At 49.1% G+C, this 19,983-nt stretch overlaps 5 protein-coding genes across 5 annotated transcripts; 3 read left to right on the top strand and 2 right to left on the bottom strand.

Moving 5' to 3' along the window:
- Positions 1–5,411: 5,411 nt before the first annotated feature.
- On the top strand, positions 5,412–7,684 carry F5B22DRAFT_585297 (uncharacterized protein). Its single transcript, XM_047973486.1, has one exon. It carries the CDS (start codon positions 5,417–5,419, stop codon positions 7,112–7,114), a length of 1,698 nt encoding a protein of 565 aa, XP_047835682.1. The 5' UTR covers positions 5,412–5,416; the 3' UTR covers positions 7,115–7,684.
- Positions 7,685–7,939: 255 nt separating this feature from the next.
- Positions 7,940–9,401, top strand: F5B22DRAFT_152972 (uncharacterized protein). The gene has a single exon (XM_047969162.1). The coding sequence runs from the start codon at positions 8,069–8,071 to the stop codon at positions 9,068–9,070; it is 1,002 nt and encodes a 333-aa protein (XP_047835681.1). The 5' UTR covers positions 7,940–8,068; the 3' UTR covers positions 9,071–9,401.
- A 646-nt stretch (positions 9,402–10,047) lies between these two features.
- F5B22DRAFT_152963 (BcMKK1, mitogen-activated protein kinase) lies at positions 10,048–12,045 on the bottom strand. Its single transcript, XM_047969160.1, has 4 exons — positions 11,946–12,045; positions 11,049–11,854; positions 10,332–10,993; positions 10,048–10,231 (listed from the first exon to the last, which is right to left on the bottom strand). The coding sequence occupies exons 2-4, from the start codon at positions 11,712–11,714 to the stop codon at positions 10,087–10,089; spliced, it is 1,473 nt and encodes a 490-aa protein (XP_047835680.1). The 5' UTR covers positions 11,715–11,854; positions 11,946–12,045; the 3' UTR covers positions 10,048–10,086.
- Positions 12,046–15,278: 3,233 nt separating this feature from the next.
- F5B22DRAFT_585284 (uncharacterized protein) lies at positions 15,279–15,629 on the bottom strand. Its single transcript, XM_047973485.1, has one exon. It carries the CDS (start codon positions 15,558–15,560, stop codon positions 15,330–15,332), a length of 231 nt encoding a protein of 76 aa, XP_047835679.1. The 5' UTR covers positions 15,561–15,629; the 3' UTR covers positions 15,279–15,329.
- A 311-nt stretch (positions 15,630–15,940) lies between these two features.
- F5B22DRAFT_585283 (P-loop containing nucleoside triphosphate hydrolase protein) lies at positions 15,941–18,012 on the top strand. The gene is made up of 4 exons (XM_047973484.1): positions 15,941–16,528; positions 16,590–16,988; positions 17,113–17,367; positions 17,463–18,012. Exons 1-4 carry the CDS (start codon positions 16,072–16,074, stop codon positions 17,945–17,947), a joined length of 1,596 nt encoding a protein of 531 aa, XP_047835678.1. The 5' UTR covers positions 15,941–16,071; the 3' UTR covers positions 17,948–18,012.
- Positions 18,013–19,983: the final 1,971 nt, after the last annotated feature.

The raw sequence follows: 19,983 nt of genomic DNA, 5'->3' as shown, positions 1-19,983 counted from the left end.
TTGAAGACAAAAGCTCACAATTGTCCTGAGAGTTAAGTAGTCACGCAGTCAAGCGGAGATAGGTGAAGGTTCGAAAGAGAAGAAAAAATTAATTATATTTCCCTGGCGTCTTGTCTCGGCATGTCGTAAGTACACATTCTCATAATCAAGCTTTTCTCGGGGTCCCCGTTCCCTCTATATAAACAGATATGAACCAGCCTGCCGCCGAAATATATTGCCCGCCCGTCCTGCACTTGGCCGAGGGATTGCGAATTTGTGGTTTCGCAACGATGGGATTTAGCCAGGTCAGGAATCATCGCCGTCCATGCCTCGGCGTGCCAACTCTCGAAGAAAGGCTGATCCGACGTCGCCTCTTGCCAACGAGCTGGTTAGACGCTGACAAGCTTCGGGCTAGGGTTACCGAAGCGGCATAGCGTGACGGCTGATTAACTGAACCGGCCAGGGTTTCCGGGAAGGGGCTATCCAGATGGCCTCTCTAACTAAGTGTGCACCGTCTCTGGCTGGTGCACTTCCGACAGAAGCCCTCGAAAGCTGGTTAAATCCTTCTTGAAACGCCAATAGGAAGCCTCCGACGATGCGGCGGCATCTGCAAGCACCGGGATACTTACATGCCACCGTATTTTCCGGTGGTGGATACGTAGTGCAATTTAATTATAGGTACCTTGTCCCGAGCGGTACCGAGGCTCCCTATCGTCAACGTCTACTCATATACCAGACATGGTAATATTTATCACCCGTGGTAGTTGTATCTTGCGGTGCTTTGGATGAAACTCGGAATCCATGACATTATCGGCTCTTGGCCAGGCAGTTCCATTGCCTTTGGAAGAAGAAGACAGAAACTATCGGGTTGCACAAAGCCGTTACCTCTTCCCATCATATCTGGTTGATACTGGCTTGAACCTGGGTAGGTACCTAGCTGACTGAGTACTTTCTATGCTACCTGGTATCTCAACGCCAAGAAACTTCATCTAGATCCATACTCTATGGATGGATGGAGCGGGGCGGCGATCGAACCTGCGACGCTCCGGCAGACAGACGATCTCCTCAGAATGGACCAAGCCAATGAAGATAACTAATATTATCTACTCGATATTTCTAATACTGAAAGAATAGCGACATACGAAGTAGATAGGACGGGATTAGGGAACACTGTTATTGGACCGCAACTCATAAGGAAGGACTTGACTATATCTGGCAACTCTCTAACCTACCGACCTACACGTCGATATATTTAGTGACTCATTACCCTTGCCCATTCTTGATACCTCAAGAGGTTCCAGTCAAGCGAAACAGATAGGCTAAACAATAGAGAATGGTTGTTATATGGTAGATATTTAATGATGCCAAGGGCCGGATTGACCTACTGTATAACTGACGCTGGAGACGATAGCTCTAGTCTCAAGGTTTTCCCAGGTTATGTTTTAAATGCCTCTGGACTCAGTTCTACTGACAACCTGGGTACTTATGTATTGGAATTTAAAGCCCACATACAAGATCTAAATGCTGCCTCTCGTTCTTAGTTGCTTAACCCGCATTTCGAAGTTATCGATGGCGGAAACTAGAGCTACACAATTGATCACGCTTACTCTTTTCTGGTTGATCGACTACGAGTAAGTAGTATCTTAACCCGATGACTCGACGTTGTTTACATTGCCTCTACGGGGCGTAGCATAACATACAGCTGCATATACGTAGCATAGGCAAGCTAGGTAGGGTGACGAATAGGCCAATTGTGGACAAGTATTGGACAGCTGCTGGATGAAAAGGTGGTGTATTATGCGGCGTGTAGAACACGTAGGCAAGACATAGGTCGAGCACGGACTCGTTCCACAGTCGCTCAGCAAGCCGTGGGATTTCATACATAGCCAGCGTTGGCGACTATTTACACGCACACGAAATGTACTATATATCCACAGCACCAACATCGTCATCCTACAGGTGTGTCTGTGTCTGGTCCCACCGATCTACTCATTCACCTCAGTCATACTAGGTAATAACGACGAAACTGCAACCAACATGACAGCTTAAGTAGGTATGGTATGTAAACACAGCCATGAACAGAGGGGGGCTGGTCAGAATGTATTGCGCTGCGAGACTTGATACTACCCACTCCCTGTGCTGATGTCAAGTACGATACCCAATGCTACATACTTACTCAACCTACCTGGGTAAGTATAAGCCAATTCTTACTAGATAGACGAGGTGAGGTATGCCTGGCAAGAGTTCAAGGCGTCTTTTCCCCTCTCCATATAGGTTAGTATAGGCTGGTCTGGGCGGCCAAGAAACAGGGAGATCGCGGGTGTGCACATGTGTGTGGTCACTGGTAACTTAACTTGAGTCTGCTTGAGGTACTGGGTATGGTGACTCTGCCACCATACCGGATATGAGTTAACAAGGTACCAACGAGGACGGCGGCCAGGACCATGACAGGTAGTAAACGCAGAGAACAGAGCTGATGGGTGGTATCTTGTCTTGTCTGTCTGACCTGACCCGACCCTTTCCTCTCAATACCCACTCATCATCACCCGTCACCTGCGCCCTCTTCTCCAGCTCTGTTATCACCTACCGTACTAGAGATGGTTGAATTTGTCAGTAGAATTATTCGGGATGTTGCTACTAATATCTCAGTGTTCTCGAGACGCCAATACCATATCTTCGACGTTCCCAATTCTGTGCCGCCCAGAACGGGAGCTTGTCGAGTGGATAAGTAATTGCGCCTCGTGAGCTTCTACGGGCGCGTTACCAACCTACATATGTACCAAGGCAGGTACTGAGTACCTAACCGATTTCTGCTTGTCGGACTTCTATCGCTAGTAATGTAGGTATTTATGTATTAGGTACCACATCTACCTCCACCACATCAGCATGTACTCATGTGCTTCGGAGACCATTCATGGGTTTTGTCTCCAGTCCTCATTATCTGGAGTCTGCTGGAGGCAACATGCAATTCATGATTACACTGGGCACACGCACACGGGTACTACCAAGGTACCTACTGCTATGTAGGAGGTACTGTACATATGTAGGTAGACATAAAGAAATACTTGTTATATACATATTGCCCACTTATGTACATAATAATGTATGTATATACTGAGGTTGTATTTCCTACGGTAGTTGGAGCGTAGTAGCGTATCTCTCTCTACCTGACACATGCCTAAGTACCAACCACAACCCCCCCTGCTGGCCGTACCTGCACCAACACCCCACTATATTTAAATAACATCGCCCACCTACCGCATATTCTGCTCTGCATAGGTATACTATGTACCTAACAAAACGAACGCTGCCCAGGTATCTACGGGTACAGTGCATCACTAGTCGGCTATATCCTATATGCTACCTCTGACCGTACCTGCCTAGGTACATCATACTACCTAAGTATGTACGCAGGTACCTGACTGGGACACGAATTCTAACACAATTCCTGTCTGTTCTGTCACGGTATTATTTTATTCGATTCCCTATCCCTACTCGTTCTACTTACTCCCACCTACACATACACAGCGCCCGGGTATTACAACCTGCAATTCGCGAACGCCGTATGTTCTCCTTCTAGGGCTGTAGCTCGGAGACAGAGAGTAGTAGTAGTAGTAGTATTAGTTCGTCGTTTTGTGTCTGTGTATGTAGGTAGGTAGGTAGTATCTGCCTACCTAACCTAGCTTACCTACCACGATACTTGCCCAGATATTTATCTCTCTACCTATCTCTTTCTTCTCTCCATCTTCTTATTTGGCAGACCCCGTGCACACAATACCTACTACTACCACTTGCCTTCTGAGAGGGGCTAATAGACATCGAGTGCAATCGTTTCCTCCTCTCCTCATACCTACCTCATTCCCATCTATACCTACCTCCCCATACCTCACTCTATCTAACCTGTCTCTTTAAATCTTAAAGTTGCCAGCCTACCCACACCCCTGCCCAACACACTTACTCATCCTCAATCCTCGCCATTTTACCTACTACTGCTTGCTTCCCACCCCTCATACCTACTGTACCTACATACCTCCCTATTTCTTGTTCTCCGAGTCCGTTTCTCCAATTCTGCCTGCCTCCGCTGCCTTACTGTATAGTCCAGGTTGGTAGGTAGGTATTGTCGATTCCCCGCTATCCAAGACTCTCAAAGCCCGTCCCAGGTCACAGGTCATTCGTTCTTCGTTTGTCTCTGGAGCCCTTCTGCCAATCTGCCATTCTGCCATTCTGGGGTCTCGTGAGACGTCCTTGTCCCCAAACACGGCTTTCATATATTGTCTCCCTCCCTCCCTCCCTCCCTCTCACCCGCCCAACCACACCGGGTCTTTCTGTCCCGCCCCAGACTCATCCACCCATTGCTGTCATCCTATCAACCTTGATCTCGAATTCCTCGAGCTCCGTCGAGTCTAAAACAACACTACTACTACTACTCCTACTACCACTACCACTACTACTATCACTGCCATCGTTCTGCCACGCAGCCTAGGTACTTTCTTCTCCATCACAACCACCCTTGATCCATACATAGACAGACCATCACAGTCCCCTGGTCTATTCATCTCTGCACTGTATCTGCAAACCCACAAATTGGCCACTTTCTAGTACCCTTTTTCCAATCATTGTTCAATCAAAAGGCTACTAGTTAGTACTCTTTTTTTGCATTTGCATTTGCATTTGCACATTTCCTTCCAAGACAGACAATCAATACAGCTACCTGTACGCCGCGAGACACATGCGAATCATTTGCATCTTCATTCGTCTGCACAGCACCGAATTACTTGCACAGCTTGCACAGAGAGCTGTCACCTAAACTCTGATCCGCCGTGCCATTGGTCCACGGCACGTCAACCGCCCGTCCACTCTCGCTCAGCTGAGGAATACCTGATTAAAAGGTATCCTTTCTATTTGGCCAAAAGTAGTATTGGTTGCATTTATTTGCTCTGTCCCGCTTCGCTGCCTAGTGCCTGGTACCGTACCTGCTGCTTGCAATACTCTGTCAAAGGCTCTACACAGTCTTTTATATGTCCCAATTCCACATTTTCCGGCTTATGAGATTCTCCCCCGATGGCTGATCAGTGTATTGTCTGTCTAGATAATCTAGACGTCCAACAACCCTCGCCACCTCCACAGTCACCACCCCACGACACTTGCCATCATGAACATGGCATTGTGCAGGCTGCATCTTCCACACCCGCCCCCACCAATGCCCGCGATGGAGCAACGTCACCATCGTCAACTCACACAACCAATGACGAAGCTGGGAGCAGTAGCAACGCCGCCACTTCGGTCAACGTTAAGTCGCCCGGGAGCAACGACAATGATAGAATCGCTGTTATTCAAGTATGCGGCCATGTTCTTCATGACTCATGTTTGAGGGAATGGACAGGAAAAGCGAACAGTTGTCCCATCTGTCGGCAGGCTTTTCATTTGGTGCATGTATATGATAGAATTGGGGGTAAGTCGCTTGGTGCATCATTACTCACATTGTGCACATTGCGGATTTCAGCTAACGAGAATCAAAGGTACCCTAATTACTTCCTACAGGGTCGAGGACAAGAAGCAAGTCGCCGAGTTTGATCCGCAGGCATGGCTCGACGAGAACCCCGAAGAAGAGGAGGAGGTGCGACCATGCCCAATCTGTAATAATGCCGACCATGAAGATGTCCTTCTCCTCTGCGACGGCTGCGATGCACCATACCATACATACTGTGTTGGCTTGGACACTGTCCCTCGCGGCCACTGGTTCTGCCTAGAGTGCGCTGAGGGGGCTGCCGAACTACTTGCAGCTGAGTTGGATGATCCTGATGTGACAACCTCTGGCCTGGCTGGATTATCTGATGGTCGCTCCGACTACCTGCCACGCACTCAAGCGACGATGCGACGTGCTAGACAACGAGCTCGCTCGGATGAGTGGCAAGGCGCCTGGGGCCAAATTGCAGGTCGCGTATGGGATGCCCTGAATATAGATCTTGATAATCATGAGGATGATGAGGCATTACATCATTACCGGAGATCGCAGCAGCGCAGCGAAAGAGAGCGACGTGAATATCAGAGATGGCAACAACGTCTTAACATCGCAAGTCGTCTTGGCGCCCATGATATTTTCGCCGAGAACCTCCCTATCGTTGCTCCCCAGCAAAGTACGAGGCAGCCGCCACTACAAGCACCACCTCCTCAAGAGAGCCGGGAAGAGAAGCAAGCGTGGGGGGCACTGGAAAGGGCTATGGAAGCTGAGGCGCCGAGTCCGTCTAGTCCGAACCAGCGAAAGCGTAAAGCCCGTTCGGTGACGGCATCCCCAGTTGAACCTCCCCCGCCCGAGAGGAAGCTTAAACGTCCCAGAACAAGACGGGTACCTACCCAGTCTGAAGCATCTACATCTAACCAGGCATCGGCACAAAACATAGAGCCAACAGCCCCAGGGCCATCGACGAGCGGTAGGGCTCGATCACCTGTCCCAACCTCAGAAGGGCCCTCGTTTCTGTCTTCCTTACTAAAAGAGGTTGAAATGAGCACAGCATCGGATGACGAGAGTATTCGGGCACTTTTGCCTACGATCAAACCTACCGCAGACCCGCACTCTCCCGCAACATCACCTTCGCCATCAGGCTATAGCAGTCCCCGGGCGCTATCAATGACACCACCACCTCGTGGGATCAGTGATCGGCCTGGTTCGCCCCTTTCTCTTAGCTCAAGGATAGAACCAATCTACCCACCAGCGAATTATGTCGTGGCTAGAGATGGAGAGCATAGTGATTCGGAATCACGACCACGACAACAGCATCATCATCAGACTAATGGTACTACTATATCCCTCGAAATCCGACAACCAAGACCACGGCGATACAGGTCTGCAGATATCAGCAGCAATCTTGTACACTCGCCTGACGCCTCGCCAACCCGTAGCGACCTGCCAATTGAGATGAAGGAGAGTATCAGCGGCATCGTTAAGGACGCTCTCAAGCCACACTGGAAATCCGGACAGCTCACAGCAGATCAGTACGCCAGCATCAACCGAGACCTGAGCCACAGACTTTACAAGGAAGTATCGGAACAGGAACTCAACGACCAGGCTCGAATTCGGTTCGAAAAAATCGCCACGAAAGAGGTAGCACGAGCTGTCGCAGATATCAAGACATGATGTCGCGGCTTTTTATGTAACAAGCAGCATGGTAATGGCGCGTACTTGAGCTGGGCATTTAGTGGCGTTAGACGAGCGTGTGGGGGATTTGCATCAGCTGCCCTTTGTCTACCGAGCGTGACATTGAGATACCCTGGTTGAGCTGATTTGTTTTGTCCGGACTGCATTCAAGCTTCACCCGACGGCGTTGTTTTCTGGGTTCATGTATCATTGCATTTGCGTATTGCACTTTCCACATGTAAACTTAGGGGTGGATAGGAATATGCATATAAGTAAGGAGATGGGAGTTTTCAATAGAGGATGTTCAGAATCGCCCATGCGGGCTTATCATGGGATATGAGGGGCTGGCGGAGCATGTATAAACTACTTAACTACTCGCTACTTTACTCAAGGTAGACAGCGTATACTGCTTGAAGCGACTAGGGCATAGTTTGGAGACAGTTCAATTATACAAGTTTTTAAATAGTTCATAGCTGTACCACCTCTTCCCATTAACTTAGACTAAGAACTACTACCTTCTCGACGCCGAAACACCGGGAAAAAAAAAAAAAAAAAAAAAAAAAAAAAAAACTTGCTTATTAGTGAAGACATATATCTACATACTTATACAGGTTCTCGGCGGCCGGGATCTGATGCAGGTACGTACATAATAATGATGTACGAGATAACCATGTGGTACTTCCAAGCTGAATCGTGAGTGGTACGAAGCTCCAAGTTGGACGGGCGAGTTGTCTCGGCCCGACAACAGCTGGCGCGTGCATGTCTTGGCGTGAATACAATCCAACTGAACTATCTACCTGGAATCAAGCTATTCACATGTCTACCTACATAGGTAGCTACACGCCTCCGTGAGCCGGCTCTCAATGTACATCAACTGCGTACCAAGATTGCTTTCAACCTCGCATTAGCGACAACAAACTGAAGAATAGAATAGCGGCGAGGGTGTGAAGAATCATGGAAGATAACAAATCCGATCTCTTGCAATATGCGCGCGAGTACGCAACGGCGAACAAAGACTTGTACGAGCTCCTGTCGGTGGCGCCGGACGCTGCGCAACCCGAGGTGCACCGCGCCTGGCGCAAAGCGTCGCTGAAGCACCACCCTGACAAGGCGAAGAACTTCGATCCGGAGACATGGCAGCTTTTCGAGCGGGCGCGCGACGTGCTCTCGCTGCCCGAGGCGCGCGCGGCGTACGATTCGGCTCGCGCCGCGGCTGTCAAGGCGCAGCAAGCGCGGGCGGCACTCGACGCAACGAAGAGGGCTATGATCGATGACTTGGAGGCCAGGGAACGCGGCGTCAAAAGGAAAGCGGAGGGGAGAGGAGAAAGGACGATGATGACGGATGCTGAGAAGAGGGCCCTCGCGGAGAGGACGACCGAACGATTAGAGAAACGCCGGCGGATGAAGGAGGAGGCCGAAGCCAGGGAGCGCGAGCGGATGGGCGATGTTTCGAAGAGAGAACCCGAACCTCGGCCGATGCACTTCAATTCCACAACGATACCGACCTCCGCGAGTAACGGGGCGGCAAATGCAGACATCTCACATGCGGAGCCACCGGCAGACGAATACGACGACCGGATAGCGGATCTCGAGCGGAAGCTCCGGGAGCGAAGAGCCGAGAAAGCAGCGCGCAAAGCAGAAAAGAAGAACAAGAGCGGCAATAGAGTTCGAAGAAGCGAGAACGATGATAATCGCGGCGGAGATGGGGAAGCCACTACCGCGCAAACAAACACGACAACGACAACAAATACACCACCACCCATCGCGAAACCCATCCCTCAATCTATACCGATGGCCACGACGCAACAAGCTCAGAAAACGTCGAACGCCGGCCTAGGCGGTACCTCCTCACTCATGGAGAAACTGAGGGCCGCGCAGAGGGAGAAAGAGCGCAAGATGGCTGAGACTGTTGCTGCTGCTGCTGCTACCACTGTGACGACGTCGCCAGATGGGTAACCCGACGGTCTGGGGACGAAAATAAAGAGGATGATAAAAAAAAAAAAAAAAAAAGAGTTAGAAAATCGAACCAGTTATTACACACGACTGACGAACAAATATGATCCTGTAGATTCTTGGCCCTGGCTTTGGGACATGGTTCACAAAAGATGAGAACGGACGGCATATACTTATTACGATACCCACTACGATAGACAAACATGTAATGATACCTGAGATAACCACTCCGCGGTGAGATGAACTCACTTGCTTCCGCAGGCCTTGGTTTACGTGAGAACTAGACGTTTTGTTTTGAAATCGAAAGGTTTTATTTTATACATGCGACTTGGTATATAGACCAAGCTCGTTTATGTACCACTACCTGCTATCTCTGGGAATGTATAACGCTGAGGCGGTGACAATGATGATTGAATTGGGCGTTGGGTAACTGATGACCGCTGCTCTCGCCTCACAATTGTGGCCTAGGCTCAAAGCTGAGCATGTATACGTGGATAGAATATATCTTTTCAAACTTAGTTCCGTTCAACCGAGCGGGCAGGCTTTACCGGTCACCCAAAGACCAATGTTTTGACTTTGAAATCCGATCTCTCTCTCTCAGCCTTCGATTTTTGCGCTAGTAATACTTCACGGGTAGATTTTCGTACGCTTTTAAGTCAGAGTATATGGTTTGCCGTGGAAGTGTTTGCATTATTTTGATGTCGAGGTTGTCGATGCCATCCCTCCCCTGTCAATTATTCATTGCAAGATTGTATAGAATGGTGGTTTGCTGCATGGATTTTGTCTTATCCTGTGCCAGGCATTATCGATGGGGGTATCTTTATGCTGCGCGTCAAATGCAATCAAGCGCCTGTTTAAACGAGGCGTGTTATTGGGAGAGATGCTGTTCCCCTAGGCGTTGCGCCATCCAAATTTCCTCGAGCCGAAAAGACCCGTTATAAAGGGCACTGCTGTAATCTAGGTAAAGATGTTGGGGTAATTAACGAATTGATAACCTCTGTGTTTTGACGAGGGAGCTCTCATGATTTCGTCTCGACTTCATCCCAACCCCATACTTGAGACAGGTATTTCTGCATGTTAACTCGCTTACCACGCATTTCAACCATCCAAGGGTGCTCAAGCATCCTCCAAGGAGTTGCGCGACGAGTTGGTTCTTTTTCTAGGCTGTAACAAATTTCTGCGTTAACTTTCGGTTGTTCTCGTGTTGACCTGGGTGCACACATATAAAAAGAGCAAATGAAAACAATGACTCGTTGAAACTTACCAGCATTCGATGAAGTATTTGAAGCCATCAGTCCAGTAAATGTTGGCGTCCGGCTCATCCTTTAATTTTGGTATCGGCTGCCGTACAATGTATGTCAAAAGATCTATTAAACCGGCTTTAGGTTGCATTTCTGTCCCATCGGCAGGGAATGGGAAGCGGTGCTGTGCTACTTCAAGGAGTGTAACGCCGGTAGACCAGACATCAGAGGTGATGGTATAGCTTTGACCCGTGATTCTCTCCGGCGCCATGTAATAGCTAGTGCCGATGAAAGTGTTGGCGTCACCCTTAGTGCCGAATTCACCAGACACGCCAAAGTCGCAGAGCTTCACTTCGCCAGTGCGACAGAGTAGAATATTCGAGGGTTTAATATCGCGATGCATGATCTTCTTGTCGTTCAAATAGGTCAGACCACTCAACACACCTTCTGCAATCTTACCAAGGACTTTCTCTCCTGTCCGGCCACCGAGTTTCTTGACCTCCTTGTAGATGCTGTCGAGAGATCCACCTTCACAGAACTCCATGGCAATAGAAATCGTACCATTTGCAGCATCAACAAAAGCTCCGTAATAGCGGCAGATATGCTCCGATGCACAGCCCATGTTGAACTTTATCTCCCTAAAAATCTGCTTTTTTACGTCAGGGTTAGGGTTGGTAGTGATAACCTATATGCATGTCAGCATTACCGCGAAAAATGTAGTGACAAAGAGGCGAATGGACCTTTAACGCAAAAATTGTCTTTCCCCCCTTGAGTTGGCATCGAGTGACTGCCCCTCCAGCACCTTCACCAAGGCTACCCAACTCCATAATACGTCCCTCCATGCTGGCAAGTTTCCAACTCTGATCACTATCTAGCTCTTCGACATCGGCAGTCCTAGCCTTGTCGAGCGCTAGTTTGTCAAAGCTGCTTTCTAGGCCATGCATGCTTCCATCTCGTTCCATTCCGACGCCCCCTTCGCTTCTTTCCGAGTAGATGGAGCCAACCGCGGATATCGGATCAGGGGTACCCTGTGGGCGTGATCCGATGCCGTATTGTGAGGCGAAGGATAATGCAGAAAACTGAGACCCTGCGGATGTAGGGTTGCTCGCTCTCCCATCCAAAGGCCCAAAGCTACCCGACCTTGAGTGTGCCGCACTACTCTCACTACCGCCGCTAGCTGACTGGCCTGGCTGGATAGAGGATCTGGTTTGTTCATACGGTGCAACAGTGCTGCCCATAGGAGTAGCGACATGGACGGTAAGCTGTGGTCGGGTTGGCCCAGCCATAGCCGCGCCAACAGGTTTCACATTAGGAGATGGGGGAATGGCTAAGCCTAGTCTTGGAGTCCGGGCACCACCAGGACGGCCGCCGAGCGCTGGTCGTAGCGGAGCAGGGGACGACATCATGGCTATGGGAGCTGATGTTGGTGGTGTGCCCACGATAGGGGCTGCGGCAGTAGTGTCACGCGAGGCAGTTGAGCCCTTGAGTAGAATACAAAGTCAGCATTATGTGACAATGGAAATTCCTTCTTTCTTGACCCTACTGCCTTTCTCGGAGGGCAATGATGTGAGAGTCGTATAAACAAAGGAGGTGGTGAGGGAGGCAAGAGGAACAGGAAGAAAAGTTTATTAACTTACATTGAGTGCCACAGGCTCAGGAGCCTGGGATGTTGAGTTGTGCTCAGACATGGGATATTAGGTTCGGTACGCACAACGCCTTCTGCAGCCACGGGTATGCAGGTAGTATCTGCTGGCGGTCCGGTCGGTCGAGCACAGTAGAGCAAAACAAAAGGGCCGAGCCTGCCTTCTGTTACGCGACGAGCCGTTGCGAAGGAAGGCTCGCAACGGGTTACACAGTGGTGCAGGACAAGGGCCAAAGCGACGGACAGATGGACGGACGGTCGGTCGAGGGAGCGGGCGAACGAACGGAAGAGCCTTGAGACGGCAAAGGAGATGCTAAGTAGTGTATATGCGTCTGTATGCGGCAGCAGGGGGCCACTACATCAAGGCTATTCGATAGGTATGTATTTCTGAGCGGATATTCCTCCGAAGCTCAAGTGGCTTTCCAGTGGCCCAAGGTAAAGCTAGAGAGCCAAGTGTGTCGACAGATTACAGCAGAAGATGGAGGACGAGAGGGGGACAGACGATATGCGACGAGATGTGCATGTAATCTAGAAAGCCAGATAGAAACAAGAATCGAGGTTCAAAAGACGGTATAATAAAACATGAAAAGGTGTTGCAAACCGGAAAAGAAACAAGCATTGAAGAATGTTGGTGTGATTGATTGATGGATGGATGGATGGATGGACGGCCTCTCGAGGCAGCGAGGTTTCCCCTCCTATCTTGGGTTTCTTGGGCTGTAAGTTACTTGCCTCCTTAGTTGGGTAGGTAGGTACCTGACCTAGTAGGTTACCTCTTAGTATAGGTAGGTAGTTATGGCACGCTCAGGTACTTACACTACCTACACTACAGGCTCTGCTCACCAGCAGGCATGTGTTTGGGGGTGAGGGGCTTTTGGGGGGGGGAATGACAGGGGGGCTTCCCTCTCAAGATGGGCCGGACTGGTGAGCCAATAAAATATCCATATCCTCACTCTCAGTTCCAGGCCGTACCTACACACTTACAACATATACAGATACTTCGTCCAGTCCTTTGTTCTTCAGCAGTCTATTCAGAGTCAGTCGCACTTAATAGTATCGAGACATTGATTTTCAGCTACGGTGCGCAATACCCTGTATCTGCCCGGTACACACGAAATACCGTGGATGCGTGCGCGTTAGTCAGAGGTCGGTGTTTTATTTCGACCCCGATCCCTTCCTCGACTGACTGTGCCCACCTTGCCCACGTATCGAGATCTAGGTCGACGATGCTCGAGGTAGTGTACCTAGGTAAGTAGTTAGGTTAACAGGTACGTGTACATACTTATTACTACCTACCTATGTAAGCCTGTGTGTATTGTGTAGGTAGGGGTGGATATTGGCGTGTCTATCCTGACGCCAATCCAGAACCAATCCCAGGGCGAGACAGAGAGACACTTGTTCGGCCGGGCCGACGAATGCCTGCCACTTGCGCACTTTACCATGTCTACCACGTCTACCATGGCGTAATAGGTGATGTGGAATCTGGCTCTCGTTGTTTCGGATGTCGAGATGAGACAAGTCCTCGGCGGCTAACGAATGGTAAGCCGCCCACCTACCTACTAAGCTGACAATAGTGACAACGGCGATAACATATAATTGATACCTAGCTTGGGTACACTAATGTGTGACACGGACGCGAATCACCAAAGACTACGGTACCTATTGTAAAAGCTTGAAAGGTTGAAAGTAACGACAACAATAAACAAGCAACAGTGGCCTCGGCAAAGAGCCCCCGAGTAGACCGAGCAGCCCCACGACAGCTGCAAGAGCACAGTACCAACTGTATATACACGTACCTAATCTTGGGTAGGTAGCCAGATACGGCATTCGCAGCCAGACTTGCGCCACTGATCACTGTGCTGTCGAGGTGCTGCGTTGTATTAGAACCCAGCATGTCAAGCGTCACATCGACCAGCCGGTATGTAGAAGCGCGCAATGGCCAAACGAGATGCTAGATTCGCCAACTCATTCGAATGAACGGGGTCGACCCCATCTCGTCACAAGGAAGTGCCCCACGGTCGACCTAGACAATCCCTGTAGACATCCCCCATACAGGCCCATACCAGAACCAGAACCCATACCAAGACTCGACTGTACCTACTCAAGAGCAAGCTGGTACCGCAATCGCATCTACGCTAGCACTGGTAGGGGGGCAAAGATGCCTGTTCAGATGAACCTCGGATCCAAGCAGATATCCCGCGTGTTGGTGACGTTGGATTTCGGTAGCGACATTGACCGACGAGACTGGGTACTAGCCTCTGCTGGGCATTGACAACCCGTCGAAACCGGATGTCAATCAATACCAATAATTAGAAGGTACCGGCACTACTCCCTTTTCCTTGCAGATATGGTTCTTCATTTGATGCAGGGAAGCTGAGCACTGTAGTGTAGGTGGTATCACACATTGCACCATGTCAAGCGCAACTTGCTAGCTGTCACCGTGGTGCCAGACCTCCGCCAGACCAATCTTACTGAGATAGCTTTAAGCTGTTTGTTGGCCGAGGGCTTCAGTTCATTTTCGGTGTGATTTTTACGCTTCTTTTATGTCGCAGATGTGTGTTTGGCTTTTTGCGCGGTATCTCCTACTATATCCAAAAGGTTTCAAATAAGCGAGGTATGAAGAATACAAGGCAGATACGGGTAACATGACAGGAATAGATAATAATACTAGTTATCAAAATGTTTTTAAGGCTTCGCCCTAGTTTCTAAGCCCGACCATACAAGAATGTATGATATGTTAGGTGACAAGCTAATCGCTAACCACCCAGACACTCTGCTTCTCTTTCAACAAGATTCTAACGAAGCCCATCCAGTCTACATTCACTGAGGTGGTCAATTCGACATCTTGTTGTCTTTGTTTCTGTTTATTTATCCATCCGGCCCATACGACTTCCAAGGACAGGTGACTGGTTGTCACACTTCGATGCCCTGGGCAACGGACGCCGAGTAATCAGATCCTGACGGTGGGCACGAGCGCGTTCACTGGGAGGATGGGGGCTTTTGATCTCAGCTTTGGGGTCCGGTGGATTCAAATGTCCCGTCATCAAAGCAAACTTAAAGCATAGTTTGGGGAGTCTTTCAGGGCAACTGCCGTGCCACGGAGAGGATCAGCCTTTAATGAAATCCAGAAGGTTACGGTGAGCTATAATGATCCTCCTATTATTCGCGGTCACATCGCTACGCGAGTTTTAAATAAACATTAAAGTTGCCGGACGATTAACAGCAGGTCTTAGATGCCCACTCCGTACCTACTCTACTGTATGATTGCCAACTCTCCATAAGAGTGCGTTGTCATCTATTGACTTAGGTGAGTTGACCTACACCAGGGCACAGTAACAATTTTCAGGGTGCGAGAATTTATCATATCATCGCCTCGGCCAACTTAGACGTCTTTAGACGTCTCTGTAGCTGGTACAACTACATATAGGTAAAGGAGAATAGGTGTGGTCGAGCTGATCTTGGTAGGTAGTCTGGGTGCCCTCTCACGCTTATTGCGAACTGCGTAATGGATAATTTCCGTACGCATGTAACCACTCAGGTACGTCCGTATCGCTACCGAAATGGCTAAACTACACAGATACAGCACATGTAGGCTGCGTCGAGTAAAATACATGTAGTTGATGCCCTGAGTTTGCTGCACGCGTGATCACGCTGACAGCGTGTGCTACTTACTCTTGCCCTATTCTTCTTCCCATGCACGGAAAGCCATCTAGAACTTACGTTGTAGTACCGGTAGGATATACATTCTACTACTATGTACTTGCCTACCTAGATACAGTAAGCTTAAGTACATAGTAGAGAGTTGCATAGCGGACTGGGCGGCTAATAGCGTCGACGCGCGCGCTTGTATGTTTACTTAAGTAAGTGGGACAAGGGCCTTGTCGTTCATTGGCCAAAGCTCCAGTTTTGCACCCCACATCTCCGCAGAACCCGCTACCGCTCTGTGCCAAGCACAGTGGTCGTTATCGTTGTTATCAAAAATTTATTTGGCTTCTCAACAGACCATGAAGACTTCACGACCCCTGCTGTACCTGATCTAAACCCCGAACTGCATTGCGTCACTCGAACACCTGGCTAGGTCTTGTGTATCTGGAAGAATCTCATTTGGGAGTGCCGGTCCTTCAATGTCATCCATCTCCGACCACGAAAGCGACCTGGAGCATGCCGCCTTGAGCCAGTCAAGCCCAGCCCCAGCCGGCTCCGAGTCTGAGGTTGAGTCTGAATCTGATTCGCTTGACAACAATGCTTCTCGCAAACGCCGTAGGCTGTCCAGTGATTCTACATCAAGAGGAGATGTGCTTTCTTTGTCAGTAAATGTGCCATCGAGAGTAAAGCCAAGGGCTGCCGCAGTTCAAGTGCCGGCAAATGTGCCTACGCCCGTGACTGTCGCCGAGGCTGAGGTCACTGTTCCCGGAAACTCATCTTTGTCTTTCCATGATCTGAACCTGAGGCCATGGCTTACCCAGAGTCTGAAAAACATGGCTATACATCGCCCTACTCGCATTCAACGGCTCACTATACCTGCCATCTTAGAAGGCCGCAATGTGATCGGCTCGTCTAGGACAGGCTCCGGTAAAACAGGTCAGTCCGAACTTCATTCTCTAAGGCTTCTAATGGCATCACCTTCTCATACCAAGGGTAGTGGCCTTCATGGCTCCCATTCTCCAACTGTGGTCTCAAGACCCGAGTTCGATATATGCTGTCGTTTTGACTGCTACAAGAGAACTTGCTCTGCAAATCCAGCAACAAGTGAAAGCTATTGGTGCAGTGAGGTCCTTGAAGACACTACTAGTTACAGGCGGTGCAGACATGCGCCAGCAAGCAATAGAGCTCGCGCAGCGTCCACACATCGTAATAGCGACCCCTGGCCGCTTAGCTGATCATATTAGATCTTCGGGAGAAGACACTGTTGCAGGTCTCAAACGAACCAAGTTCGTTGTCCTTGATGAAGCGGATCGAATACTTGCCGCCAACGGGCCTGGTAGCATGTTGCCAGATCTAGAAGTAGTCCTCGGTGTATTACCTCCATCAACACAAAGACGTGAGTGATACTGACATCTCTTTGCCCGTATGCTACACATTTTTTCAGCCCTCATTTACCCACGGAGGAGAACCCTTTGATTCATACCCAATTTAGAAAATCATATACGCTAACCCTCTCCTAGAGACACTTCTTTACACGGCCACCGTAACCCCCGAGGTCAGAGCCTTGAAGGACATGCCGGCAAAGCCCGGTAAGAAAGGGGCCTATGTCTGTGAAGTGGACATAGAAAAAATCGCTGTTCCAGATACTTTACGGCAGATGTATCTGCAAGTCAACGTTACTCACAAGGAATACTACCTTCATGCATTTCTTCTCACCGACGTAAATGTAGAAAAGTCACTCATTATCTTCTGCAACCGGGCCTCGACAGCTCAATGTATGCAAGTCCTTGACCTCTAACCATCTTTCTACCTGCTTGGCTATCTGTATCCCTTTACAGCAGAACCGACGATACTAACTCATTCAATACAGATCTTCACCATTTGTTACGGCTTCTGGATCATCGTGTTACAGCTCTTCACTCGAAGTTGCCCCAGCGGGAGAGGACATCCAATTTAGAGCGATTCAGAGCCAAGGCAGCCCGAATACTGGTGGCCACTGATGTAGCAAGTCGTGGCTTGGATATACCAGAGGTATCCTTAGTTCTCAACTATGACATCCCGCAAGAAGCAGTTGATTATATTCACCGAGTAGGTCGAACCGCGCGAGCTGGTCGTAAAGGCGACTGTGTCTCGTTCGTAGGGCAACGTGACGTCGAGCGAATTCATAATATAGAAGAAAGTGTTGGCGGCAAGCAAATGGAAGAGTGGAGTGAAGAGGGAGTGAATCTGGAAACACGCTTCATACGCGATCATATGAAGGCCGTCAGTGAGAAGAAACGAGAGGCATTGTTGAATATCGAAGAGCATAGGGAAGTTGGCGGTAAAAGGAAAAAGACCAAGCTACGACTACAGTAACAGCCTACCACTAGTCATCTACTTACAATCAATGAAGACAATAATAGAAAGATAATATCCGACCGTACATAGCTGTGCGCAGCGCAACCAATCTCAACACAGCAAATGAAGCGGCTGATGTGATGTGATGTGATATCCTCTCGATGGATTGCATATGAGACGTTCGCCGGCCTCCCTGGGCTAGAACATAGAAACTGGGAATGTCTATACCACTATGTCAAGCCTACAACATAGCAGGCTGTTTCGGGAAGGTCTGAAACACGTTCTCGCCCCTTCTAGCCCTCGGCTTAGACCTTAAGGTTCACGTCCAGCACCTCCGGAATCTCAGTTTCGTCCACGTGGTTGTCTCGGTCCCATGTCTCATCCCGCGCACTCCGTGTAGAGCCTTTATGACTCGGAAGTCGTTCATTAGAGTGATAGTTTCAATACATCGGCATTATCATCAATTCGTGTAGGAATCTGGTTGGCTGGCTACCATACCGCATCTTGGGTAACTGCGTTTACCCCGGATTATTGATCTAAGATACCACCCACCTACCCAGTCGATCGGTACACAGGGTCGTATTAAGCCATAGATAGCATGGGGTAAAATGACATATCATTAAATCCTTTCATTCCGGGGATGCCAAACGCGAATTGCTGTCTCAAGTTGCCTTGTCACATCCTTCGTTTAATAACAACCAGTAACTACCCAGACGGGACCGGTCCCGATAAACGATAAATGGGTTCAAGACAGCCACATCGTACAAGAAAGAATACAGTTGTGCATCGGTGGCAGACAATATGGACACATAGCAACATTGTATCCCCCGCTATTGTGTCAACATAACAGTGCCTTCTGTAAAGGTGACAGAGACGCCGCCGCCATGTCTCTGGATATCATAAGATGTAGTGGAACAGGTACGGTAGGTGACACGTTCATTTTGAAGACAATAATACGCCCCCTATAGTTCCAATTCTAGTATGACAGCAGCGTATTGTTCTCTCCTACGACAATGTCTCACAGTCGTTACAATTCCATCCACCGTTTATCTTAGCCGACTACTACGTACGTACATGCACGGGATTTACAACTCATCTCATCTCGTCCAGGCACTAAACACTACATTAGACCAGAAGCAACGGGGGAGATGAAGGGCCAGACAAAGAACGGCAAGCATCACGCCATTATCCCAATAGTCTGGGTCTTCCGGCAGCTTGGGTCGAGGCCACGCTAAAAACAAGAAAAAGAAAAAGATTAACGACGAAAATCTTACATCACACTTAAGTTCGAAAAAAAGAAAGCCGAAATGCCCTTTTCGGAAAATGATCGTTGAGATTGCTATTGCCTGTTGGACTTTTTGCGCCGTCACCTTGGTAGTCAAACTAGTGTGATCATTGATTAATTAAAGATATCCTTCGGCACACTAGCCTTTATGTTATCAAGCACAAGGACAACGCTGGCGGGACTCTGGGAGGATCCGAGCCTCGCTGATGAATAATGGCATTGGCGGTCCACTAGACAATTCTTATTGAGTGGGATTATGACGGAATTAGCACTCCCTTGACCACTACGGAATATTGGTATTGACTGCTGATTAATTCTGCGGCTTAAGAACCAAGCTGACCTCAAGCTAAGTTGTTGATACATGTATCGGCAGTCATATTGGATTTGTCAGTTTCGAGTCTGCGGGGAGGCATTCTATCGCCCGAAACTAGGTCAAGTTACTTAGAGGATTGGTTGAATCACAGCCGAAACATCGTAGCCATAGCCATGGTACTGGGAACGCCGGTATAACTGCAACGCTTTATTTCCGGCTCAACAGTCACGCCTCGTCACTAGACTTCTCGCTGCTGATCTTAAGCACTACCTAGTCATAATATTGTGACTCCTCACACGGTACTTGCCGCGCCGCTAGTTCCCGGGTCAGTTTTGAGACCATCTCATCCGCCACAAATACTAGTTCAATTCATCACCTGAGAAAACGTTTCTGAGACCCGATACTCGAGAAAATAGTTGCTCGACCTGCACTGTGGTGCAGAATCAAGTCAGACAT

The sequence above is a fragment of the Xylaria bambusicola genome (assembly GCF_022495145.1).
Source record: "Xylaria bambusicola strain CBS 139988 unplaced genomic scaffold F5B22scaffold_2, whole genome shotgun sequence".
Taxonomy (NCBI): Eukaryota; Fungi; Ascomycota; class Sordariomycetes; order Xylariales; family Xylariaceae; genus Xylaria; species Xylaria bambusicola.
This window is presented reverse-complemented; position numbering and strand designations above follow the sequence as displayed.

Bases quoted from the DNA above. Each gene is read 5' to 3' on its own strand.
- F5B22DRAFT_585297 (XM_047973486.1), top strand. From the start codon at position 5,417: ATGATAGAATTGGGGGTAAGTCGCTTGGTGCATCATTACTCACATTGT.
- F5B22DRAFT_152972 (XM_047969162.1), top strand. From the start codon at position 8,069: ATGGAAGATAACAAATCCGATCTCTTGCAATATGCGCGCGAGTACGCA.
- F5B22DRAFT_152963 (XM_047969160.1), bottom strand. From the start codon at position 11,714: ATGATGTCGTCCCCTGCTCCGCTACGACCAGCGCTCGGCGGCCGTCCT. The intron at 10,994-11,048 runs GTCCATTCGCCT...ACATGCATATAG, and splicing joins AGACAATTTTTGCGTTAAAG to GTTATCACTACCAACCCTAA. The intron at 10,232-10,331 runs GTAAGTTTCAAC...AATTTGTTACAG, and splicing joins AAATACTTCATCGAATGCTG to CCTAGAAAAAGAACCAACTC.
- F5B22DRAFT_585284 (XM_047973485.1), bottom strand. From the start codon at position 15,560: ATGTATTTTACTCGACGCAGCCTACATGTGCTGTATCTGTGTAGTTTA.
- F5B22DRAFT_585283 (XM_047973484.1), top strand. From the start codon at position 16,072: ATGTCATCCATCTCCGACCACGAAAGCGACCTGGAGCATGCCGCCTTG. The intron at 16,529-16,589 runs GTCAGTCCGAAC...TACCAAGGGTAG, and splicing joins GACAGGCTCCGGTAAAACAG to TGGCCTTCATGGCTCCCATT. The intron at 16,989-17,112 runs GTGAGTGATACT...ACCCTCTCCTAG, and splicing joins ACCTCCATCAACACAAAGAC to AGACACTTCTTTACACGGCC.